Source organism: Tachysurus vachellii, chromosome 3 (assembly GCF_030014155.1).
Source record: "Tachysurus vachellii isolate PV-2020 chromosome 3, HZAU_Pvac_v1, whole genome shotgun sequence".
Taxonomy (NCBI): domain Eukaryota; kingdom Metazoa; phylum Chordata; class Actinopteri; order Siluriformes; family Bagridae; genus Tachysurus; species Tachysurus vachellii.
Genome location: NC_083462.1, coordinates 20602435 through 20624907, shown reverse-complemented (window position 1 = coordinate 20624907; position 22473 = coordinate 20602435). Strand labels below are relative to the sequence as shown.

The 22473-nt window shown below is 34.6% G+C and overlaps 1 protein-coding gene across 9 annotated transcripts in view; it reads left to right on the top strand.

Moving 5' to 3' along the window:
* The window catches only part of trdn (triadin), a 65595-nt gene that overhangs the window by 12395 nt on the left and 30727 nt on the right, over nt 1-22473 (top strand). For all 9 annotated transcript variants that reach the window (XM_060866228.1, XM_060866225.1, XM_060866224.1 and 6 more), the window contains 5 exons: nt 1993-2124; nt 11806-11832; nt 13608-13634; nt 15345-16535; nt 19067-19177. In XM_060866228.1, the coding sequence (XP_060722211.1) occupies nt 1993-2124; nt 11806-11832; nt 13608-13634; nt 15345-16535; nt 19067-19177 (1488 nt within the window). The remainder of the gene's footprint in view (nt 1-1992; nt 2125-11805; nt 11833-13607; nt 13635-15344; nt 16536-19066; nt 19178-22473) is intronic.

Here is a 22473-nt window from a genome sequence, read left to right as displayed (position 1 = left end):
ACGTGTCATGTAATTTAGTGCAATGTTTTTTATTCATTACACAACAGTCTAAAAAGCATACAATTAAAATAAGAAGAAATAGAATATAGTGAAATCTAATCTGACATATTGTATCATAACAAACATGTACTGTAGCTATCAATATAGAAGGCAACCTGATTGAAAGGAGAGAGAGAGAGAGAGAGAGAGAGAGAGAGAGAGAGAGAGAGAGAGAGAGAAGAGATAGAGAGAGCACAAGAGAGCAAGCGAGATAGATAGAGTGAAGGAGAGCGAGAGAGTGAGCGAGAGTGAGCGAGTGTCAGGAACTCCAGATTTATAGATGATAGCATGAACACTTTTGCGTTCGCTTTTCAGTTACAGCTTTAATTCTCACTGTGTGAATCACATCCCGTCTCTAATAGAAATGATCACTAACAAGCTTTTGACTTTGGATTGTGTTGCATGCTTTGACATCTCTACAAAGACTTTTAATTTGTCACTTGGTTGTGTATTTTTTCTTCACAATTTGGGTGTGTGTTTTTAAATCTCTTTAACCGTACACTGCAGACAGACAGTCTTTAGAGTGACGTGACAAGGACGGACAAAGAAAATGGAGGAAACCAAAAGACTGGAACATACAACCATATATACCATTAAACATTGTTGTGTCCTTGTTTCTTTCTCTAGCGTCTTTTATGTCGATTTGTTAATTAGTTTAGAAAAACAAGATTGATCTTTTTATTCATTGGTGTATGAACATGACGGAATATCTGAGAACATGTAATATGTGATATTGCTGGAACAGATCATATTTTGTTTGTGTTGCTGAGTTGACTTGTTGACATTTTGAGAAAACTGATGTATGGATTATATGTGAAATATATGTGCATTCTCAAATAACAGTAGGATCCAAAAGATTGAATACATTAAAAACAATCCAATCAAATGCACTTTCTTTGAGAAATCTTGAACTGAAATTAACAAACAGCTCATTTTTTCTATCCAAAAAGTTTGTTTGGACCTGGGTTCAAATGAAAAAAAAAACAAAAGAAAACAAACAAACAACAAAAAAAAACAAACACAAATTTCTTAAGCAGTAGTTAGCTAAGCCCTGAATTCATTAAACTTTATCCCTTTCACCTTTAACACAATATTTATTATTGCCCTTTTATCATTTATTATTTACTAAAAGACAAAGTGCAAATTTTGCAGTCAAAAACTACTTTTTACAGATATTCCAATTGTATAATTCTAACAAATGTATTTAGAAGTAACATGCACTAGCATCTTAACTAGGACAAGACAAACTGCTGCTTTGTGTAAAGCAGTAGCAAACAATTACTAGCAAGCTAAATTAAGTTAGTTAAATGTGCTTGCAAACTAAATACATTTGAATATTGTGTAATATATGGTGTTATTATCCAGCAGCTAAAGTCAGTAGCTAGATAGCTAACCTTAGATTTGCTCTATCATCCAATAAGTAGATTCACTAGCAAACTAGCTAACATTACAAGATGTGTCATTCTATATTTCTCAGTAGCAAACTAGGTTGCTAACACTAGATTATCAATTGTAACCAAGTAGTAAAATTGAGTAGCAAGGACGATAACAATAGACTACACAGTGTCACACAGGGTTACTAACTACCTATTTAATGTTAATCTAGTTATTATTAATAACCCTTTATTGTGTGCAAAACATTAGATAATAAATAATAAATAACAAATTAGGTAATGTGTTTAATTATATTATGGAGTTTAATAACCTAAAATGTCAGACAAGGTCGCTTGCTGCTAGCTAGCTAAGTTGCTAGCTAGGTATTCTGTGGTATAATTCATAGCTAATTGGGGACAAATATAAAATAATTTCACCCAGGCACAAATATCTTCAAATTATGTGCATTGTTAGTCATGATCTCTGTAGATAAACAGACTTTTGGAGCTTACTGTACATGTACTGTAGCATGTGTATTTAAAGCATGTCTGATGTCAGCCTGTTACACGATGCACTCAGGAGGTATTCAGCACATGAGCAGAGAACCCGTGAAGGCGGTTCATGAAGCCGTGGACGACTCCAGCGACTGGATGAATGCAATCTTGACCTTTATGACAAATTTGGTAACGCCGGAAGAGGAGGAAGAAGCAGGTACATTTCATGTAGAAAAAGCACCTCATTCCACAGTAACAGAGTTAACACACTGACGCAAAAGTAACGCCTGAAAACTATTGGAGGACGTTTGATTTGACAAGACTCGGGTTATAATAAGCTTTACTGTGAATCGGTCGCACTGGTGGTCACTGGGTTTTACTGCTGGGGGAAATGTCACATGTCTAGAGAAATGACATTCACACAGAGATTAGGAAACTCTGCTATCATATCCGAGCAGCAGGCCCAGAAGAACACACTCAGGCAGGAACCATCAGATAGCCGACATACTGAAATCAGATCAGACTTCACCTTCTGCGCGGCCTCTGGCTAAATCTGGCTCTGGTTTATCGGGCCAGCAGGGGTCACATGCGACACAGTTAAAGGAATAGATTGATAGGAAATGAAGTTTCAACAACCTCTCCTTATCCTGAATGTAGTGGATCACTCAAGACCTAGTGTTTTGCATTTATGCAATGACTCTAATGCAGCTATAAAATCTGCAGACATTAAAAAAGTAAATAAATCATCACATGCTGATTTAAAATTTTTACCAGCCACAGAACTACCACACAGACATACTGAACACTACAGTAAAGGCTTGACATGTTGACGCTGTGGTTGTATGAGATCGTAGTTTCTTATTTATTGATTAAATTATTAATAAGTAAATGGGACACTGTTTTTCCAGCTTTTCCCTTCAGAGAAGACATTTGAGACAGAAGAATGAGGCTCTGTCCATGTGAGTGTGAACTGTGCACAACGTTTGCTATGAATCTGAAAATGAAAAATAAAATTGAAAAAAAAAGAGAGCTGCGTTCTTCTCCATCGCTTTCATAATGTCTCTTTCTGTTTCCTCTCCACTGCATAATACACATTAAACACTATGCAAATGACCAATGGTCATTTAGGTCAAAAGCAGAAACGACACCTTTAGCTCTACACCATTTAGCTCTACAGCACTTCAGAGGACAACTACACAGACATCGAGAAGGTCAGGGATGCAGTTATGACACCATTAATGATAAATCTAAAGCTGACCATCTGATCTGCAGAGAATTATCAGCCATGAATACAATTTTTTCTAATTATAGTTCTCAAAAAAATAGTTTTTTACTAATATCACTTTTAGCGTATAATTTTACACTGTAGTGCTGTAAATTCCTGGGCAAATATAAGTCCTATATACTGTTAATAAAAAACAAGAAAAATTAATGATACCGTAAAATGCATAGAACATAATCCTAGTTGTGGTCCAGCGGCTGGATCCCCTGCTCTCGTTGCCACGGACTCGGTTCAATTCCCAGGCAGAAATCCAACCCGTGCCAGTCTCCAGCCCAGATAAAATGGGAGGGTTGCATCAAGAAAGGCATCCGGCGTATAATCTGCACCAAAAGGTCTAATATGTGGACCATGGGATCAGCCTGAAAAAACAACAACATACAAAGCCTTTAATCCTAATGCACCATGCTATAGACACTGAAAGGCTTTAGGTTTGTTTATAACCAAACCTATTCATAGAATCTAAAAATATTCAATATATATAAAGTCCAAAAACTATGCATAATAATATGTTATATATAATAATAATAATAATAATAATAATAATAATAATGTAATATTTTGTATTATTAGTATTCATATTCTTCTTCTTGTTATTATTATTATTATTATTATTATTATTATTATTATTATTATTATCATCTGAACAAACCTTTTCACGTGCTTTTTATTCTACGGTGGAGTTCAAATTTCTGAGACTACATAAAAAATTTCCTGGAAAACTATTTATTTATTTATTTATCTATTTATCTATCTATTTATTTATTTATTTAAAAATTGGTAATATTACTACTACCAATAATAATAACAAAATAAAATGTAAACAGGAACATCCATGCAAATATATAATATATAGATAAAAGGCCGATATAAGGTTGTAAGTGTAAGTGTAAGAAAAAATAGTCCTCTTTTTCAAATAAAGAATGCAGATTTTCGTAAATGTTTATCTCAAACAAAATAATTTCATAAATGTAGGTCTTCACATAATTCACAATGTAACTCAAAAAAACTGGGCCAATATATAATAATAATTCCAACATACTTCTATGAAATACATAATAAACCTACAGTATAAACTAATATGTGATGTGTATAGATTCCATACACACAATGGACAATAGTCTGTATGTACAATGGCTGATTAGCTCATAAAAATATTGGAAGAATTGTAAAAGTTAATGCAAACATAATACATACAGAGACCGATATTCATTTTAACATAGAATATTATTTATAAATATAAACCAATATAAGGGATTAGCTTGGTTTTAAGTTAAAAAAGACATAAAAAGCATTAAATGAAAAGATAGGATCCATTACTAATAGTATATACATTTAACCCCTTTCACCCGAGCCAGGACAGAAATAATGAATCTCTTTTTAAGCATTCAAAGACTGAAAATATCTACACAAGCACCATAGCATAGTATGGGAAGAAGCTCAGATGTAAGACTGCAAAGGTCATTTCCATCTAAACATATCACAATTCCGACACCAAGCAGCTAAATATTGCGCACACAACAAAAATGACAAGCGATCGGCCATTACGTGTTACAAACACAAACAGATTCTGCAGATTTCAATGCTATCTGCTTAAAAATAGGTCTAGGGTTTAACAGGTTAATATACACCCAGTGTTTAATATCAACCCAGTGGGATGCTAATGAAAATATTTTAGCAATATACAGCATGTGTCAAAATGTTGGCTCTAATTTACTGAGCAGTGAAGTCACTAGCACACAATATACAGATGTTCATCACTATTACATGTATGCAATATCATGCAAATAACTGAACACCTGGAATATTAGCTGATGTCAGGTGAGGAGATCTGGGGCTTGTTTACTAATCCAGTTCATCCCAAAGGTGTTCAGTGGTTCTTTGATAGCAAGCTTAAAAGCAATCTGTGTAATCTTTGTGCACTGGCGCATTGTTGTCCGAGAATGTATAGGTCTTAGTTCCAGTGAAGAGAAACTGTAATGTTACAGCATACAAAGATATTCTGTAGAGAAGTGTGTGATTTTCCATCAGTCTGCCAATAGTTTGGGGAAAGACCATATACTGGAATGATAGTAAGGTGTCCGTATACTTTTGGTATTGGAGCGTAGTATAAACTAATATTGTAAACAAAAAAATTATAAATAACATTAAAAAAAAAAAATTTAAAATAACATTTTAAAAGCGTGTCACAATGACAGCTTCAAAGACCTATGGTGTAGGTTCTACAAGTCATAAAGATCATAATTCCTATATATATTTGTGTGTGTGTGTGTGTGTGTGTGTGGTGTGTGTGTGTGTGTGTGTGTAGCTGGATTGAGATATGAGTAGTGTGTAAGCCATAGTATGTAATTTACGTTCTTTTTAAGGGGTCATCCTGTTAGAAACCGCTTCAGACAAGATAGGAGAGTTTCACTATGGCATAAAGATGTTCAGTCTGAAGAACATTTTATTGATTTGCAGTGACTCCGTCAGCTAAAATGGGATTAGTAAAGCCAAGCCAGCAAAATGCCAGCAAAATAAATACGCCCCAAACATAAAAATTTTAATTTGTCAGTTGTATGTACTGCTTAATACAATATGCAGTGTTTATAGCTTTGGGGGGAAAAAACAACAACATAAAAACCTCTTATACATGCAAAGTCCAAATGACTTAATACAGTAAAGATGATAAACGTAAGAAAGTCCAACAAATAAGCATTTAGGAGTGGATACCATATGACTGCAATACTGTACATCTCACCATTTCTGCACTCATAGATCACATTAACTGTAAAATAAATTCCAAAAACCTCCTCAGTACATGTTTATTTCATGAACGTAAACTGTCAATTTAATGACTTAGTACAATGGAGCAATAATATAATGACAAAATGGTGATAATGGTGTGACCCTGCCACCACTGTTGATGTAGACATTAAGCTAATAAATAAATAAAATAAAAATAAGTAAGTAAGTAAGTAAGTAAGTAAGTAAGTAAGTAAATAAATAAATAAATAAAGCTGAATAGGGTATTAATAAGTTTTTTTTTAATAACGTGCTCATTCATTTCACTTATTCTATTTATAAAAAAAGGCAGTTCATAGTAGTGGTTAGTTTGTGCTCAGAGTAAACAATACATCAGAAGCAGTAAAGTGATCCATCCCTTTAAGAGCGCCTCAAAGAATACCATACCAGCCCAAGTGCCATGCTTAATTTGGAAAGCTAATGGCCAGCTCTGATCTGTTTTAGTGAACACACACACACACACACACACACACAGTATTTTCTTAGACCCCATTCACTTAAAAGGGAAAAAAAACTCTTATTTATATAACTTAGTGCTCTCGGCTCAGATTTTTACTCCTATATTAGTGCTTTGTGTGTACATACATCGTACAAAGTAGTGTGTTTATTTCACTTCCTAACCTTAATGTGAAATATGAAGTGTCTGGTATTAAGGTCTGGCAATATATCAACTCTTTTAGTGGAGCATCTAAAACATACTGTATGGGGCCTGGGAAGTGTGTTAGATTTTGGGAAGAGCAATAAACTAGGCTTTAATCTATCAGTCTTTACTACAAGTACTACAATGTTCTGTGTAGAGCACAAATACACTGTATTGTATATAAAACCTACTGTACAAAAATGTTCAGCAAGACTGATTTCAGTAGATTTTGACATACAAAATAAAGTGACATGATGCATATTTTTCACATCAGATACTATAAATAATTTCTATATCGATTGCAAGCTTATGTAACACCTGAGTCGAATGACAGTATGTTACATTTGACGTTAATGTAAAATTAGAACATGACAACTGACAATATATCTCAGCGTACTTCAGGTACAGTATGTCACATAAAAGTGATAAAATGAAACTACAGCATTAAGCCAGCTGTAATTTATAGTGAAAATTATCAATGTTTGTCTTTACAGTGTAGTAGGAAGATTTACTGAAGATTTTTGAATTACAATTTTTGAATAAAGAGTCAAATTAAGTGACTCTTGGTGTATCCAACGGATTTTATCCCAATTTTATTCTGTACCATAGAGTTCAAACCTGGAAAATACTTTATTTGCAGTAAAATATATCAAAATTATAGGCACAAATTATAGGTTTGAGATAGGCACAGGCTCCCCGTGACCTGAGGTAGTTCAGATAAGTGGCAGAAAATGAGTGAGTGAGTGAAGATACTGTTCATGTCATGTGACTCTGAAATAGAAAAACTGAAAAAAATGAAATTGCCTGAAATTTTCACGATATTCTTATGGAAATCTGGAAAGATTCAGCTAAAATTTATAACAACTAATGTGTCTCAGGCATTTTGTCATCTTGGCATCAAATGTAAGGACATTAGCCTTGACATCAGTCAACAACTGTTGCAGAGACGCCAACACTGCTAATAAGACAGTGCTAATGAGCAGGATGGCTCAATGCATCTGTAACAGCAGAAAAATAAACAGCAAAGATAATAAACAGGACACAGAAGCAATACCTACGTGTTTTTTTCTTACAAAAGCCAAGGTTTATGAATTAACAAGTCAAGAAGTTGGACTACAGATCAAATGTTAGTGAATTCAAACGTCAGCAGTGGCAGCTGGAGTGAGGCCCTTTAACCCCTTCACTTATATAATGAAATGTAACTCGCTCTGGATAAAAGCGTCTGCCAAATACTGTAAATATTAATAAAGGTTAACTAGATAGCAGCAAAGAGGGAATAAATGTCTTTAACTTTCGTCATCCTTTGTCTATCAGTGACTTGGTGAATTTGATTTACATTCATTCTGACTGATACTTTATCTGAAAAAGCAGAAAGGTTTTATTTTCAGATGGCTTCTGTATGGCTCTAGTAAGAGGTCCAAATTTGTAAATGTTGATGTTTGCACCTCTGCTATTGAAATAAGCCTTTATTAATGTTTTTTTTGCCTAATTATTTAAGATTTTTTTTATTTTCCCATTCTGAGAGCCAAAATGTATATTCTCTAATTTTATTTATTTTTCCTTAAACATTTTTCCTTTATTTAATTTTAATTGCACTTACATCTCTCTCTCAGTACTGTTCTATAACCCTGTGCTACTATTTAAGAAGCATTTCACTACATGTCAAATAGCATTTAAATATCATTTAAATTTAAAATGATACAGACTTAAAGAAAGAAAAAAAGGAAGAAAAAAGGACTTCTTATTACAGTAATAGGAAGAAACTGTAAACATATGCTTTGAAGGCTTTTTTATTTTTGCAAAATTTATTTTATTTGATTTATTACTTTATTCATTTTTTGTTTGTGCCTTTATTATCTTTATTATCTTATCCCTGCACATTCTATTCTGTCTTGTCTTATCTTATTTTATCTCATTCTCTTATCATAATCTGTCTTATCATATTCTTTATTATCTTAGCCTGTCTTATCTTTGTGATAGATAGATAGATAGATAGATAGATAGATAGATAGATAGATAGATAGAAACATTCGCATTGCATAGTACAGGTACATAGCAACAAGTGTTGTACAAGTTTATACAAGATTTTATATATATATATATATATATATATATATATATATATATATATATATATATATATATATATATATATATATATATTAGGATAATCCATTATTTGTCACATCTACATTACAGCACAGTTAAATGCTTTCTTCACATATCCCAACTTTGGAGGTTGGGATCAGAGCACAGGGTCAGCCATAATACAGCACCCATGGAGGAGAGTGTTGAGGGCCTTGCTCAAGGGCCAAACAGTGGCAGCTTAAACCCCAAATTTCTGGTTAACAACCCAGAGCCTTAACCGCTTACACCTGACTTGATATCAAAGAGAATCCAGAGTCATTTGGGTTAAAATAACAAAAAAAAACAACATTTAACACTGTACTTTCAGCATAAATTCTTATTCCATGTTAGTGTTGGTCGTTTAATCTCATTATTGAAAAAAGGACATTTATTATTATTATTATTATTATTATTATTATTATTATTATTATTATTATTATTATTATTATTATTATTATATTTACATTTGCAAATGCATGGATAGCAGCAAAAATCAGGTGAAACAAAACTACAGACACGTAACACGCAACCCAAAAACAGGAGAAAAAAAAAACAGTAGACAAAAGACACAAGGACTCAACAAAAACACACGCTGGTGGACATGTAGAAATAGGAAATGTAATCATAGAAACATAAGGATTAGGCGGGAAGGAATTACGGATAGGGCACAACACACAACACAACACAACACAACACACAACACACACACACACACTGCCGGAAAACCCCTAATATTCAGGATTGGAATTGTACAGTAGTTGAGTTTGTACTAGTAAACAGCTGAGATATTGTACACGTGAACATGAGTGTATTTCAAATTTAACTACAGCAATAAAAGATAAGTTTAAATAATATTGAGTGTCTGTAGTGTAAATAGTTCCGTGATGGTGTATTTTGGTGTTCAGTTCTTTAATGGCTCTGGGATAGAAACTGCATGATGTGATGAACCTGAAGCGTCTGCCAGATGGTAGAAGGTCAAATAGATGGTGTCCAGCATGGGATGGGATTTCACTATGTTGTGTGCTTTGCTGTGGCAGTGAGAGCTGAATAGTTCACCCAGGGAGGGAGAGTCGTATCTGATCTCAGCATAAGGAATCAAAACTACATTTGATCACTATTGATGATTGGATTATCTACTGAGATTAGAGTCCTGCTGTACATGTTGTCAGTGTGTGTGCGGTGGTGTGGGTGTGTTTTCTCACAAAAAAATATATACAGTAACCATGTTTATGTAAAAATATATGTTTTTTCTTTTAACCAAAATTGAGCTAAAACTCTTAAACCAGGTTACCGAGGTTGATATTATATTAGGGCTAGTCGTAGGTGTGAGCAGTCATCGGTTTGTTCAGTAATGCTGTGTGGGAGTGTGTTAGTGTGGGAGAGAAAAAAAAACAAAACATGTGTTTACCATATAAGTACTGAATCTGGCTTTACTGTAAATGCCATATGTGAAATGTCAGATAAATAACAGATAAAGAGGATTCCAGTAAATGCAACAAATTCTGGCAAGAATAGCTTGTCTCTAAGCAAAGCCAAGTCATTACCAACACCCAAATAAACCCTTCTAGTCTTCCTCCCAGCATAAGCGGTGCAGTGAACCACCAGTGCACGCAGCTCGTTACTGGAACAGAACGAGATTTCTGCCCAGATCACAGGCTTATCGAATCACATGTCTCTGTGGACTAACAGGCTAATGAAGTAATCTGACTGACTCATACACATGTGAAATGAAACCCGACATTTACCCTCCATGTGTACAGTAACGGTAATGACACATTAATATATTGCTGTGTACTCAATATACCGGAGCTCAGCTTTCATTTTATGAGGCATACATTTGAATGTGACTGTACGTTAACAAATAAACCCAGATAACATGGAAAATATACAACAAAACATGTTGTATATTTTATATTTTTCCTTTTCTATGTGGTGTCTGTTTTTTTGGAGTCAGTATGCAAATAATACCCTTAATACTTAGAAATCAAAGTGACTCATAGTTTATTTATCTTTTTAGAACAGAGTTTATGGCCACAAATATACTGTAGGTGTGGAATCTTGGGAAAAACTCACAATCACAGGATTGGAATATTAAAAAGTGGCATGATTAAAAAGTAAACAAAAACAATGAAACAATAACGGACATTGTATCATAGCAGCGTTACAGAACATAAGAAATATAGTACAAAAGTTTTAATATTATACAAAAGTTCAAGATTCATATTAGACATATTTAGATGTATTTGTATTTATCATCAATGAACAAGCCTGAGGTGACTGAGGTGACTGTGGTGAGGAAAAACTCCCTTAGATGGAAGAGGAAGAAACCTTGAGAGGAACCAGACTCAAAAGTGAACCTCATCCACATGTGGGTGACATTGGAGGGTGTGATTATAAACTGTTATAAACACCAGAGAGTTATTATGAATAATGTCCTTTTTACAGTCAGACAATTGTGTATTGATTAGGAGGTTATTGTCCTCAAAGACCACATGCAGTTAGCATGACGGATTTAGAATTCTGGCTTGATTCATGGAAGCTAAACTATTTAGAGCCTTGCACGTAAGTAGCAGCAGTTTGTAATCAATACTAAACTTAACGGGTAGCCTATGTAGGGATGATAAACAATGTCATTGTTATTTATTCTAATATATCTTTAATTTCTGAAAGTTTGAGGTGTCAAATAATTTAAAATGTAGAAAATCCGTTTTTTTTTTGGCTGTTTGCAAAAATTCAGCCTCAGTAATATCCTAGGAGTTTTTCCAGACTGCCACACATGTTGTATCCATAACTTATTTTGCATCACTCACCTTTTCAACCAATCTGTGTATATGTACCTAACTAATGAATTCAATGTACGTAGATAAATATGGCAATTTCAGTTTTATGAAAAAGCATGTAAATAAATTTTTTATATTAATATTTTGTTAATGATGAATAGATAAATACAGTAATTGTGTGTGTGTTATTGTTTTTAGATTTGAGGTCCCCTCTGCTCCACATTCATAACTGTTTCTGTCCACATTAAGATTCCTCTCTTAACATTCAGTTTTGTTTTCTTTTCTCAGTGGAATGGCAAGCAGTGAAGAAGAAAGGTTAGTACAGAAAGATTGGTCATCTGGGTAAAGTTACAGGTTTACAACGTTCCCCAAAGTTTTAAAATGATAATAATAATAATAAGATTAATAATAATATTAACAATAATAATAATAATTAGAAGAAGAAGAAGAAGAAGAAGAAGAAGAAGAAGAAGAAGAAGAAGAATGGTGTTTGAGTATCTTTGATCAATTTGTCAGCGCTTGAAATGAGTTGTATTCTGTGGATGAAAATACATTTTTATATGTTTTAATTTTATTTTTAGTTCTGGGCTATATTTAGTTTTTTAGATGTTTGGTCTGACAAAATATAACTCTAACAATTAAAAAACAAGCAAAAAAAAAATTTGATTAATCAAACAGACAGAGAAGAAAGTAGTCAGTCAAACGAGCAATCAAATAATTAGTCAAACAAGCAAACAACTGATTAAACAAACAATTATTTTTGAAACAAACAAAAAATACAGTAATCAAACAATTAATAATCAGTCAAAAAACAAGCAAACAAACAGTCAGTCTTTTAGTCAAACAAACAAACAAACAATCAGTTATTTTAGACACAAAAAATCAAGAAATCAGTTATTCAATTAAACATACAAAAAAATCAGTTATTCAGTAAAACAGACAAACAAAGAATCGATGATTCAATCACACAAACAAGCAATCAACTAATCAACTAAACAAACAATTATTTATTCAGTCAAACAAACAAGCAATCGACTCATCAGTCAAACAAACAATCAGTTATTTAGTCAAACAAACAATCTGTTAATCAGCCAAACAAACAATAAGTTATTCAGTCAAACAAACTGGCAATTGAATAATCAGTCAAACAAACAAACAATAAGTCAAACAAGATGACAATTATTTGGTGAACCAAGAAAGACAATAATCAAACAGTTGATAATCAGTAAAAAAAAAAAACAATGAATAAGGCAAACAAATAAGTAAACAAACAATCAGTTATTTAGTCAAACAAACAAATAAACAATTACTTAACAAGGTAAACAAATAGGCAAACAAATAATTGATTATTAACACAATAAACAAGTAAATAAAAACAACTGAACAATCATTCAAAACAAACAAAGAAATAGAGTTTCAGCAGCCAGTGCTTGGCCACTTAATAACCATGACCCAATGAACGTGTGCTTATACATTACCTGTAACATAAGTGTTCTAAATGTACATTTCTGACGTGTTTTACATCAAGCATTTCAAACAGAAAAAAAATACAAATAAACGAATGAAAAAGTTCATTAAAATATATAAAAGCAGTATTAAGTAAATAAACATAGCAACAGATTTCAGGTGTTTAAAGAGAAACTGATTCACTCGAGTCAGTTAGGTTCAGACAGATTTTAAATTCTAAACCTGATTACACTAATCTCCATGTTAGCACTAATTCCCTTTCAGAGAAATGCAGGAAGCTTTCACAGGAACTTGAGAATGTGCTGAGATGCAACACTTCAAATTAATGTCCAATAAATACCTTTAGAGGGTGCACATGTGACAAAAACATGACATATTCATCATTTAATCATTCATAAAAGAAGAAAATGTGAGAAAGTTAATTATCGAGCAAAGGAATTTGCAATGTTTGACATTTGCTGTAAGAATTTATTAAACAAACTTTATTGAAGGGAAATAGCATTAGACTAAACCTAAACCCAAGCATATGTTAAATGTTGTTTTTAATTCTCACTCACACATTCATTCATATGCAAATGAATCATTTCCAACAATAATGCCAGTTTCTTCTCTCATCATTCTAGGAGAATTCCTTCCAGCAAGAAAAAAAGGTATGTGACAAAAATAATCAACCTGCAAAGCCAACCCAGATCAAAAGGCTAAAAGTATATTAACAAGCATGACATCTTTGTCTTTTCTCTTGAATTTTTTCACACGATTAACAAAACGAATGCATGTCCGTTATTAGCAGATTGGTGAGAAAGTAATTAGCATTAAAGCAATGAGCGTGTCACTCCATTATCCATTAACAGCTTTATGAGATGATCGTTAAATCTTTGTGCTCGGAATACAGCTGTGACAGCACGCACAGCTAAAAACCTTTCAGCTTCAGCTAATTTAGTCAACATAATGAAGAGGGGAGTTTGTGAATACAGAGTAATCCCACTTTTGTACTGTGTAGACATTTTCATTTAATTAAACCATGCTTTTTGCAAACAACGCTTTCATAGTTGCTAATGTTTGGTTATCTTAATCACATTTAACCTTGTTTTATACCACAGTGATGACTTCTCGATTCTGACTGGACATGTGTTCATTAAATTTCTATAACAGAAAGTCTTTATCATAAACACCCCACCCCCCCAACCCCCCATTTTCCCATAATAATAAAACAAACAAGGAAAAACATTGCAGCAACAATGTCTTTCTAGGATGAAATGCCTCTACGACATGTATATTTTATGAAATGCCCTCTATGGCATGTGTTTTTAATTTAATGCCCTCTAGGGTATGTATGTTTGATGGAATGGCCTCTAGTGCATGTATATTTGATAAGATGCCCTCTAGAGTATGTAAAATTAATGCATTGGCCTCTATGGCATGTATATTTGATGAAATGCCCTCCAGGTTATGTATATTTGGTGAAATGCCCTCTAGGGTCTGCTACATGTTAGAAAACGTTATGACGTGCTCTGTAGGGTGCACATCCAAGTGGAGAATATGTAATGCAGTACCCTACAAAGTTCCCCTATGAGATGTGATGCAGTACCCTATAGTGCCTTAATGCAAAAGTGCCCTAATGTGTGCCCTTCAAGTTACAAAAATGGTTAATTTTATTAATATTCCTCTAGGATACCCTCCCATTGAACAATGCATGTTGTAGTGCCCTTTGTTGTTTCAATACACACAACAAAACACATTAAAGTGCCCTCCAGGATGTGCTTCCAGTGTAGAACATGAGAAATGCCTTGTAGGCTTCCATAGATGTTAGAAAAGAAGATATAGAGGGTGCATATGCTAAGTGAAATGCCCTATAGGATCAACTACATTCTAGAAAACTTTATGAAGTGCTCTCTAGGCTGCCCATTCAGTGGAGAATATGTGATGCAGTGCCCTATAGGGTTTTCATATCTGCCAGGTAACACAATAAATATCCCTAATGTGTGGCCTTCTGGTGATGAAAATGGGGCTGCCATGCCCTACAGCACTTGATGAACTGCTCTATCAGTGAGAAAAAAAAAGAAGAAATGCCCCCTAGGCACCCCTTATAAACATGTTATCTTATATGCATCAATAGTAGGAGCAAAGAACAAATAAGAACATTAATTTAATGCCCTTTTGGTGCCCTTTTTTTTCGGGTGCCCTGCCTCTCAGGCAGCCTCTCTGTGTCAGCCTCTAGAAACATCTGCAAATTATGATGCTGTGTCAAACATGTAAAATGAATTAATTTTTATTTTTTGTTAAAATTTTTTACAAAAACATTTGTTTTGCATTCACATGTATTCTGACATTTGTGAGCTAACTGAAATAAACTACTTTAGTTGCAGCATTGCAGGTGAAAGAAATCATTCAGAAGGAGGAAGATGAGAAGAAGATGAAACAAGAGGAAGAGGAGGATGAAGAAATGGAGGAGAAGGAGGAAACATCTGCATTGGAAGAAATGAATGAAACAGAAGAGGAGGAAGAAGAAGAAGAAGAAGAAGAAGAAGGGGAGGAGGAGAAGAAGGAGGAAGAGAAGGAAGAGTTGAAAGATGAAGAAGATGTGGAAGATAAAGATAAGAAGCGTGATGCAAAGGCTACCAGAGTTGAGGACAAGGATCAAGTCAAGGCAGAGAAAGAAAAAGAGAAAGAAGAGAAAAAGGCAAAGCAGACCAAAAAGCCTGAGTTAGAAACAAAAGGAAAAAAGAAAAAAGAAGTAGAAAAAAAGATAGATGAGGAAGAGGAAGGAAAGGTAAAAGAAAGGCTAAAGCTAGATGCAGGTGTGGAAGAGAAACAAAAAAAAGAAAAGAAGAAGAAAGAAGAGAAGGTAAAGAAAGAAAAAGTGGCAAAGAAGAAGGAGGAGGAAAAGGAGGAGGAAAAACCTGAAGTGGTTAAAGAGAAGAAGAAAAAGAAAGAAGGAGCAGACAAAACTAAAGAGGATAAAACAGCTGCTTTAAAGGAAGTTGCAGAGGAACAGAGAGCAGCAGCAGATGCAGAAACAGATGATGATGATGGAGAGGAGGATAAAGATGCTGACAAGGTGTCAAAAATTGGAGAAGAAGAAAAAACAGCAATAGAACCTGTTAATGTGGCAACAAAACAACAGGAAGACGAAGAAGATAAAGCAGCAGACAAGGAAGAGGAAGTCGTCACTGGCGATGCCAAACCTGCAGATTCAGCTTCCATTGAAGAAAGCAAAGATGATAGTAAAGAAGAAGAAAAAGAAGAAGAAGAAGAAGAAGAAGAAGAAGAAGAAGAAGAAGAAGAAGAAGAAGAAGTAACAGTTCCAATTGCTGATAAAAAAGGTGACGACGATGAAAAACCTGCTGAAGTCATTAACGACAAAATAGCTGATGAAAAAGATGAGAAAGAAGAGGAAGATGTCAAAGACACAGCTAGAGGGGACGATGTAGAAGAGAGTGTTGTTGACCAAAAAGACAAAGATGACCAAATTAAAGACGAAGATGCTCTGAAGGCTGAGCAGGAAACAAGAGATGACACAATAATCATTGGCACTGCCACACTAGAAACTGGTAACGTTTCACTGCAAATATTCTGCCAAATATATTAGGGTGGGCTGGTACAAATAATTGGTGGGCAATCAGTGGTAGTGACCCCAACAACTAATCCAGTTGTCCCCATAAACAATATTAACAAAATTCCATAGAGCCCTAATTCATTCTCACACACAAACTTAACTACACTAAGGATGCACTTGAAATAATAGCATTTTTGGGTTTATTTTCAAGCAGTGTTTTAGCCAACAGCATATAGTCAATTGTTTCCCCTGTTGCTTCTGCACATGATAACTGGATAACTGGATGAATGCTACAGTACTGTAACTACCCCCCACCTCCAGCAACAACAACCCCACCTTACTAACACCCTGAACTGAAAGCAAAATGAGGCGAGTGGTGAAAAACTGTTCTGAGCTTTATGTGGGGCTGCTGCAGGCAGATCATTGTCCATTGGCTGGAGGCTTTAGAAATCTTTCGAAGTTAGAATTCATGTTGGTATTTTCTGTGTTATTTGGCTAAAATAAAAAAAAAAGAAAAACTCTGATTGGGTGGGCAAGACCCACATTTGGATGAACTAAGACGACCCTTGCCCACTGCTGCGGACAGCCCAGTTCTTGACTCTCAACAGCTTTGCATCTTTCTCAATTCTTTTTCAAAGGAAGGCAGGAAAACAGATTGTTCCACTGCAACACTACCACAAAAAAACAGTAGCTAGCTACATTACATATCTGTGCACTTTCGTAATTGTTCAACATTTCTCATAGGCATGACAGAGCTGCCAAGGGGTTTCTTCACAGGCTAATGTACCCAAGCATGGGTAGGGCACCACAATATGTGTTATTAATGGGGTATTTCTGCTTAAATGTCGGAGGGTTTTGTTAATAAACATAGTTTTTGCTCAAGAAGAAAAAAGGGGAACATTGTTAATTTTATAATTCTAAAGACTAGTTGTATTTTTTATAATTAAAGCAAAAAATTACAATTGTCCCTGAAATTCACTATTTGAGGCTCAAAAAGAAAAGAAAGTTTCAAACTGCACCCCAATGTATAGCTTCATGTACATGACTTTAGATGAATAGAAGCTGTTAATGACAAGATTTAATAAATTAGTGCATTCGGCTCGGCTGAGATAAATTGTGGAACTAAAAGTACGCAGCATGGAAGCTCATGTCCATCAACAGAGCCTTCATTATAGCTCACTGACTCATCTTCCTTACATAGAGGGTGTTACGACTAGACCAGCACCTGCCAGGCTGATAATAACCTGAGACTTAAAAAGCCATGTTCAGCTCTGGCCTCAGCAGCATCCAAAAAAATGAATCTGGACCATCCTGTCAGCTGACACACACTGAGCAAGCTCTAGCTGAGCGAGTTCGGACGGCAAAATGCCTGTGGCACTGATTTAAAAAAAATTTCAGAATTCATAATGCTACAATGCAATGGATTTTAATTTCAATGTTTGGTCAGAACTGAAACTAAATAGAAAATAAATAAATTTAGTAAATTTAGTAAATAAATAAATAGTGATTAAATTATTAATTAACACACCATTTATAATAAAATAAAAAATCAAATATATATTAAAATATTAATTATGTCATTGTCATTTAAATAATTGCATCACATTTATTCATATTTTACAATTTCTGAAAATAAGTAAATTAACTTAATTAGTAATCAACATAATTAGTATTAATTCCATGCCCACCGCTACACCTAACCATGAAAGCCCATGAAATAAAGTGGAATAAAATCTAAAAAGAATTCCTTGCATTGTCTAATAGAATGTGCGGTTGATTGCAGAAACTGGTTTATTCTGTATGTTAGGATTTTCTGCCTCGTTACTGTTTGCTTCCACTGCCATTAATAGTCAGCTAGTTTATGCAACCTTAAAAACAGGCTCTGCAGCTTTTTTTTTTTACTTCTTAATAATAATAGAAATAGCCTGGCAATGGGAATAGAACAGGGGACACAATTGACAATAGATAGAGCAAATGGTCGAGATGATCTGATGACCTTGTCCACGAAAAGAGACAAGCTAAAAACAATGAAACTATTGAAAACATAGCAAGAAGACAAAGGAGCCTAAATTAGTTGAGCATACTGAGGATATTTCTAGACAGATGGCTATGAACAATTTTTGTTTCAAAGAACCACTTGGATGAGCTAAGAACTCTTATCTATTTTCAGGAACCCTTGAAGAACCATGATTTCTAAGAATCACCACCAGAAAGACAGAGCGTTTCTCTTTCACAAAGCTAATTAAAGAAGCTAAGAGCCTTTAACTAGCCATCTTTAATTTATAAATTCATTTTTGTTTTTTTTTTTGTGGAACTGCTACAGCTTAATGTTCAATATAAAATTATTATTGTCTTTAAAATTCAGTACCAGATGCTGTTTTGTAATAAAAAAAAAAGTAAATAAATAAATCAAGATTCATCAAATCAAACAACATTAGTTTTACTTCATGGCTGTTTTTGTTCTATTGTTTCGATAAAAAAAGCAATAATTTAGTTTCTATCTATGGCTTTTTTGTTGATTTATAGGCACCAAAAAACTAGAGGCAGAGAAAGAAGAGGCAGTGAAGGTGGCTGAGGTGGAAGAGAAGGAGGAAGTAAAAGCTGAAGATGAGGAAACGTTCAAACCAGTGGCTGAAGGTTAGTTAAAGTATTCAAACACAAACACAAGAGTAAACTGAACATGTATAACTGAATTAACTGATTATATGTGATATAAACAAGCGTAATTTCCTACATAAAGACCAGCAACTCATTTAATGTATTAATCAATAATAATAATAATAATAATAATAATAATAATAATAATAATAATAATAATATTACATGGCAAAAGTTGTTAACACAGTACATACCTCTCTCTCTCTCTCTCTCTCTCTCTCTTTCTCTCTCTCTCTCTCTCTTATAATGTCACAGAGAAAATGCAAAATGTCATGAGCCAATGTTCACTGTTAATAGCGCTATACTAATAAAATAGAATTGAATTGATTGTTTCAATTGTTACAAAGTGCTGGTACTGGAGACTCCTTCCACAAATGCAAAAGAAAAAAACAATACTAGTGTAACACAATGTATTTATCCGTATAAGTTTATGTTAAGTACGTAAGTAAGTTAGTTTCATATTTCTTTCACCATACATTTAGGGCTAGCAATGTGTGTGGGTGTGTGTGTGTGTGTGTGTGTGTGTGTGTGTGTGTGTGTGTGTGTGTGTGTGTGTGTGTGTGCGTGCGTGTGTGTGTGTGTGTGCATGTGTGTGTGTGTGTGTGTGTGTGTGTGTGTGTGTGTGTGTGTGTATGTGTGTGTGGTTTAAGTCAGAGTACAGTAAGTGGAGTGAGAATTTTGCTGAAACCTGGCAACCCACCCTATGGGATTCTTTATGATTTTCTTTAAAGCTGTCAAGTAGTTTCATATAAATGAGAGAGAGAAAGAGAAGAAAAAGAAAACTCCAATCCAAAAACTTCAATTACTATACCGTGTTTGTATTCAAGCACACTCCTACTAAATAAACATATGGTTACAGAAAACCTCATCACATCATACAGAAATCAGGAATCTCCTAGTTTTGTTTTTTGTGACTAGTGTGATAGTCAAGAACTTGCATATAATCATCCAGTTTTGTAAAATTGTGTAAAATTGTGAAGTCCAAGATATGGAACAGAATATGGAACCGAACTCTACGGGCGTGAAACTAGCAACAGGCTGACACTTGTGATAATATATTACTGACAGCGTTTAGGTCTGACTTCAGAAATTCACCATGTTGGTCCTTTAAAGAAACTCCAGAACTCCAGAAATTGTGAGACAAAGTAAAACCTGAGCATCTCAGATTAAAGATTCTAAAGTATTGCATTTAATGACTAAGTTTTAGTTAGCTTAGTCACCCAAAAGCTTCTAAAATCATTACACAAAGCTTTGACCCCAGGAGCACCAGCTGCTATGAATATGCAAAATGTAAATGCCCCTGCTCCTGAAACCCCAACCCCAACGTCTCTACTCCATGACCCCTAAACACTAATGAGGGCATGAGACTGATTCATCAGAAGTTGTTGATTCATTTTCTAGCTAAGCAGCTACAACAGCAGCTGCCTCTTATTTACAATCAAAGCATCCTGACTTACACTCTATAGGACAGTATAATGATCAGCGCTGCTGTTTGTGCACTACTGTATTGTTGTGTAGTGTTTGTAGTGTACTCTTTTGTCTTGTCTGCCACCTTGTGAACAAGTTTGCACAAATGCACTTTATATGGAATCCTTGTTCATTGTTATTGTATGTAGCTTTATGTATCTATATAGTGCCATGTTCCTAGAGGAACATTGTTTTATTTCAGATCTGAGCTGTTAATTTGCAGATTGGGGTTCAAGTCCCAGCACTGCCAAACTGCCACTGTTGGTCCCTTGAGCAAGGCCCTTAGCCCTCACTACTTCAGGGGTGTTGTATCATGGCTGACCCTGTGCTCTGACCCCAACCTCCAAAGTTAGGATATGTGAAGAAAGACATCAAAAATAAAGGCTTGTTTTTGTGGATAAAATGAACAAAGCTATTCAGCACATTTTTGTTTTAGTTATCTATTATTTTTAAGAAGTGATTCAACTTTGGGGTCTAACTGTAAGTTTGCTTTATGCATCTCAGCACTTTTCCAGTGGCAGCATGCCTGAAGTGTTTTAATCCTTACATACAGTGTTTCATGATGTAATATACTTTAACTTTTCAACAGAGCTAACTTTGCTTCAGCTCCATTATCATCAGAGTGCCTGCATGGGCATTGCAATACAATGTTGTACTTAATATTTAACTACAGTACAGGCTTTTTTTTTTTGTTCAGCCGTGAATTTCAAAGTGTATTTTCCTTTTATTAGGTATAATCTTGTGAGACGTCATAAAGATGAGCTCAACTAGAAAGCTAGAGAATGCAAAGATATGAGAAATAATCAAAACAGCACAAATAGATAACAAGAAAAGTGTACAGATACACATGGTATCAACAGAACAGAAAGAAAAAATAGCCGCAAATGATAAGACAATGATAAGACACTGTGGACAAGGTAGACTTTTGAAAGGAATGGTACAATATAAAGGGTTATTACTTGCTACATACTGTATATTCTATAAGAAACCATTTTTAAGGTTTCATTAAAAAAGAACCCAATGGAGATCATTTAATCCAAGTTAGAAGGAACCCTATTTCGGGGTCCATTATTATTTTATAAGAAGAAGCCTTTATTATTGATATTTCTTTGGTATATCTGATATATCTCAGCTTTTTTGGAAGTTGGGGTTACAGCACAGGGTCAGCCATAGTGTCGTGCCTATAGAGCAGAGAGGGTTAAAGTCTTACTCAAGGGCTAATGTAGACAGAGAAACGGACAGTGGTGGATCAAGTGGTTAAGGCACTAGGTTGCTGATTGGAGAATTAGGGTTCAAGCCCCAGCACTGCCAAGCTTCTACTGTTGAGCCCTTAAACAAGGCCCTTACTGCTCTCTGCTCCAGGGGTGCTGGATCATGGCTAATCTTGCGTTCTGACCACAACCTCTAAACTTGGGATATGTGAATAAAGAATTTCTTTGCCTTATAATGTAAAAATGAAAGCTTCTTCTTCTTTAAACAGTATAAATGCATTAAAACAACATCAAAAAACATTGTATATATTATTACATTTGCAGCATTTGTCAGACACCCTTAACCAGGGCAACTTACATTTTTATCTCATTTTATACAACTGAGCAATTGATGGTTGAAGGGCCTGAAGGTTTAGGGGTAAAGCAGTGGCTTGGCAGACCTGGGAGTCAAACTCACAACCTTCTGATTGGTAATCCAACACTGTTACATCTAAGCTGCAACCATGTGCCCCGATTCTCCTGGGATAGGACCCAGGTCAAACATGACCCAGTGGGATAAGTGATGAAGAGAGTGGATGGATGGATCTAGTAATCTAA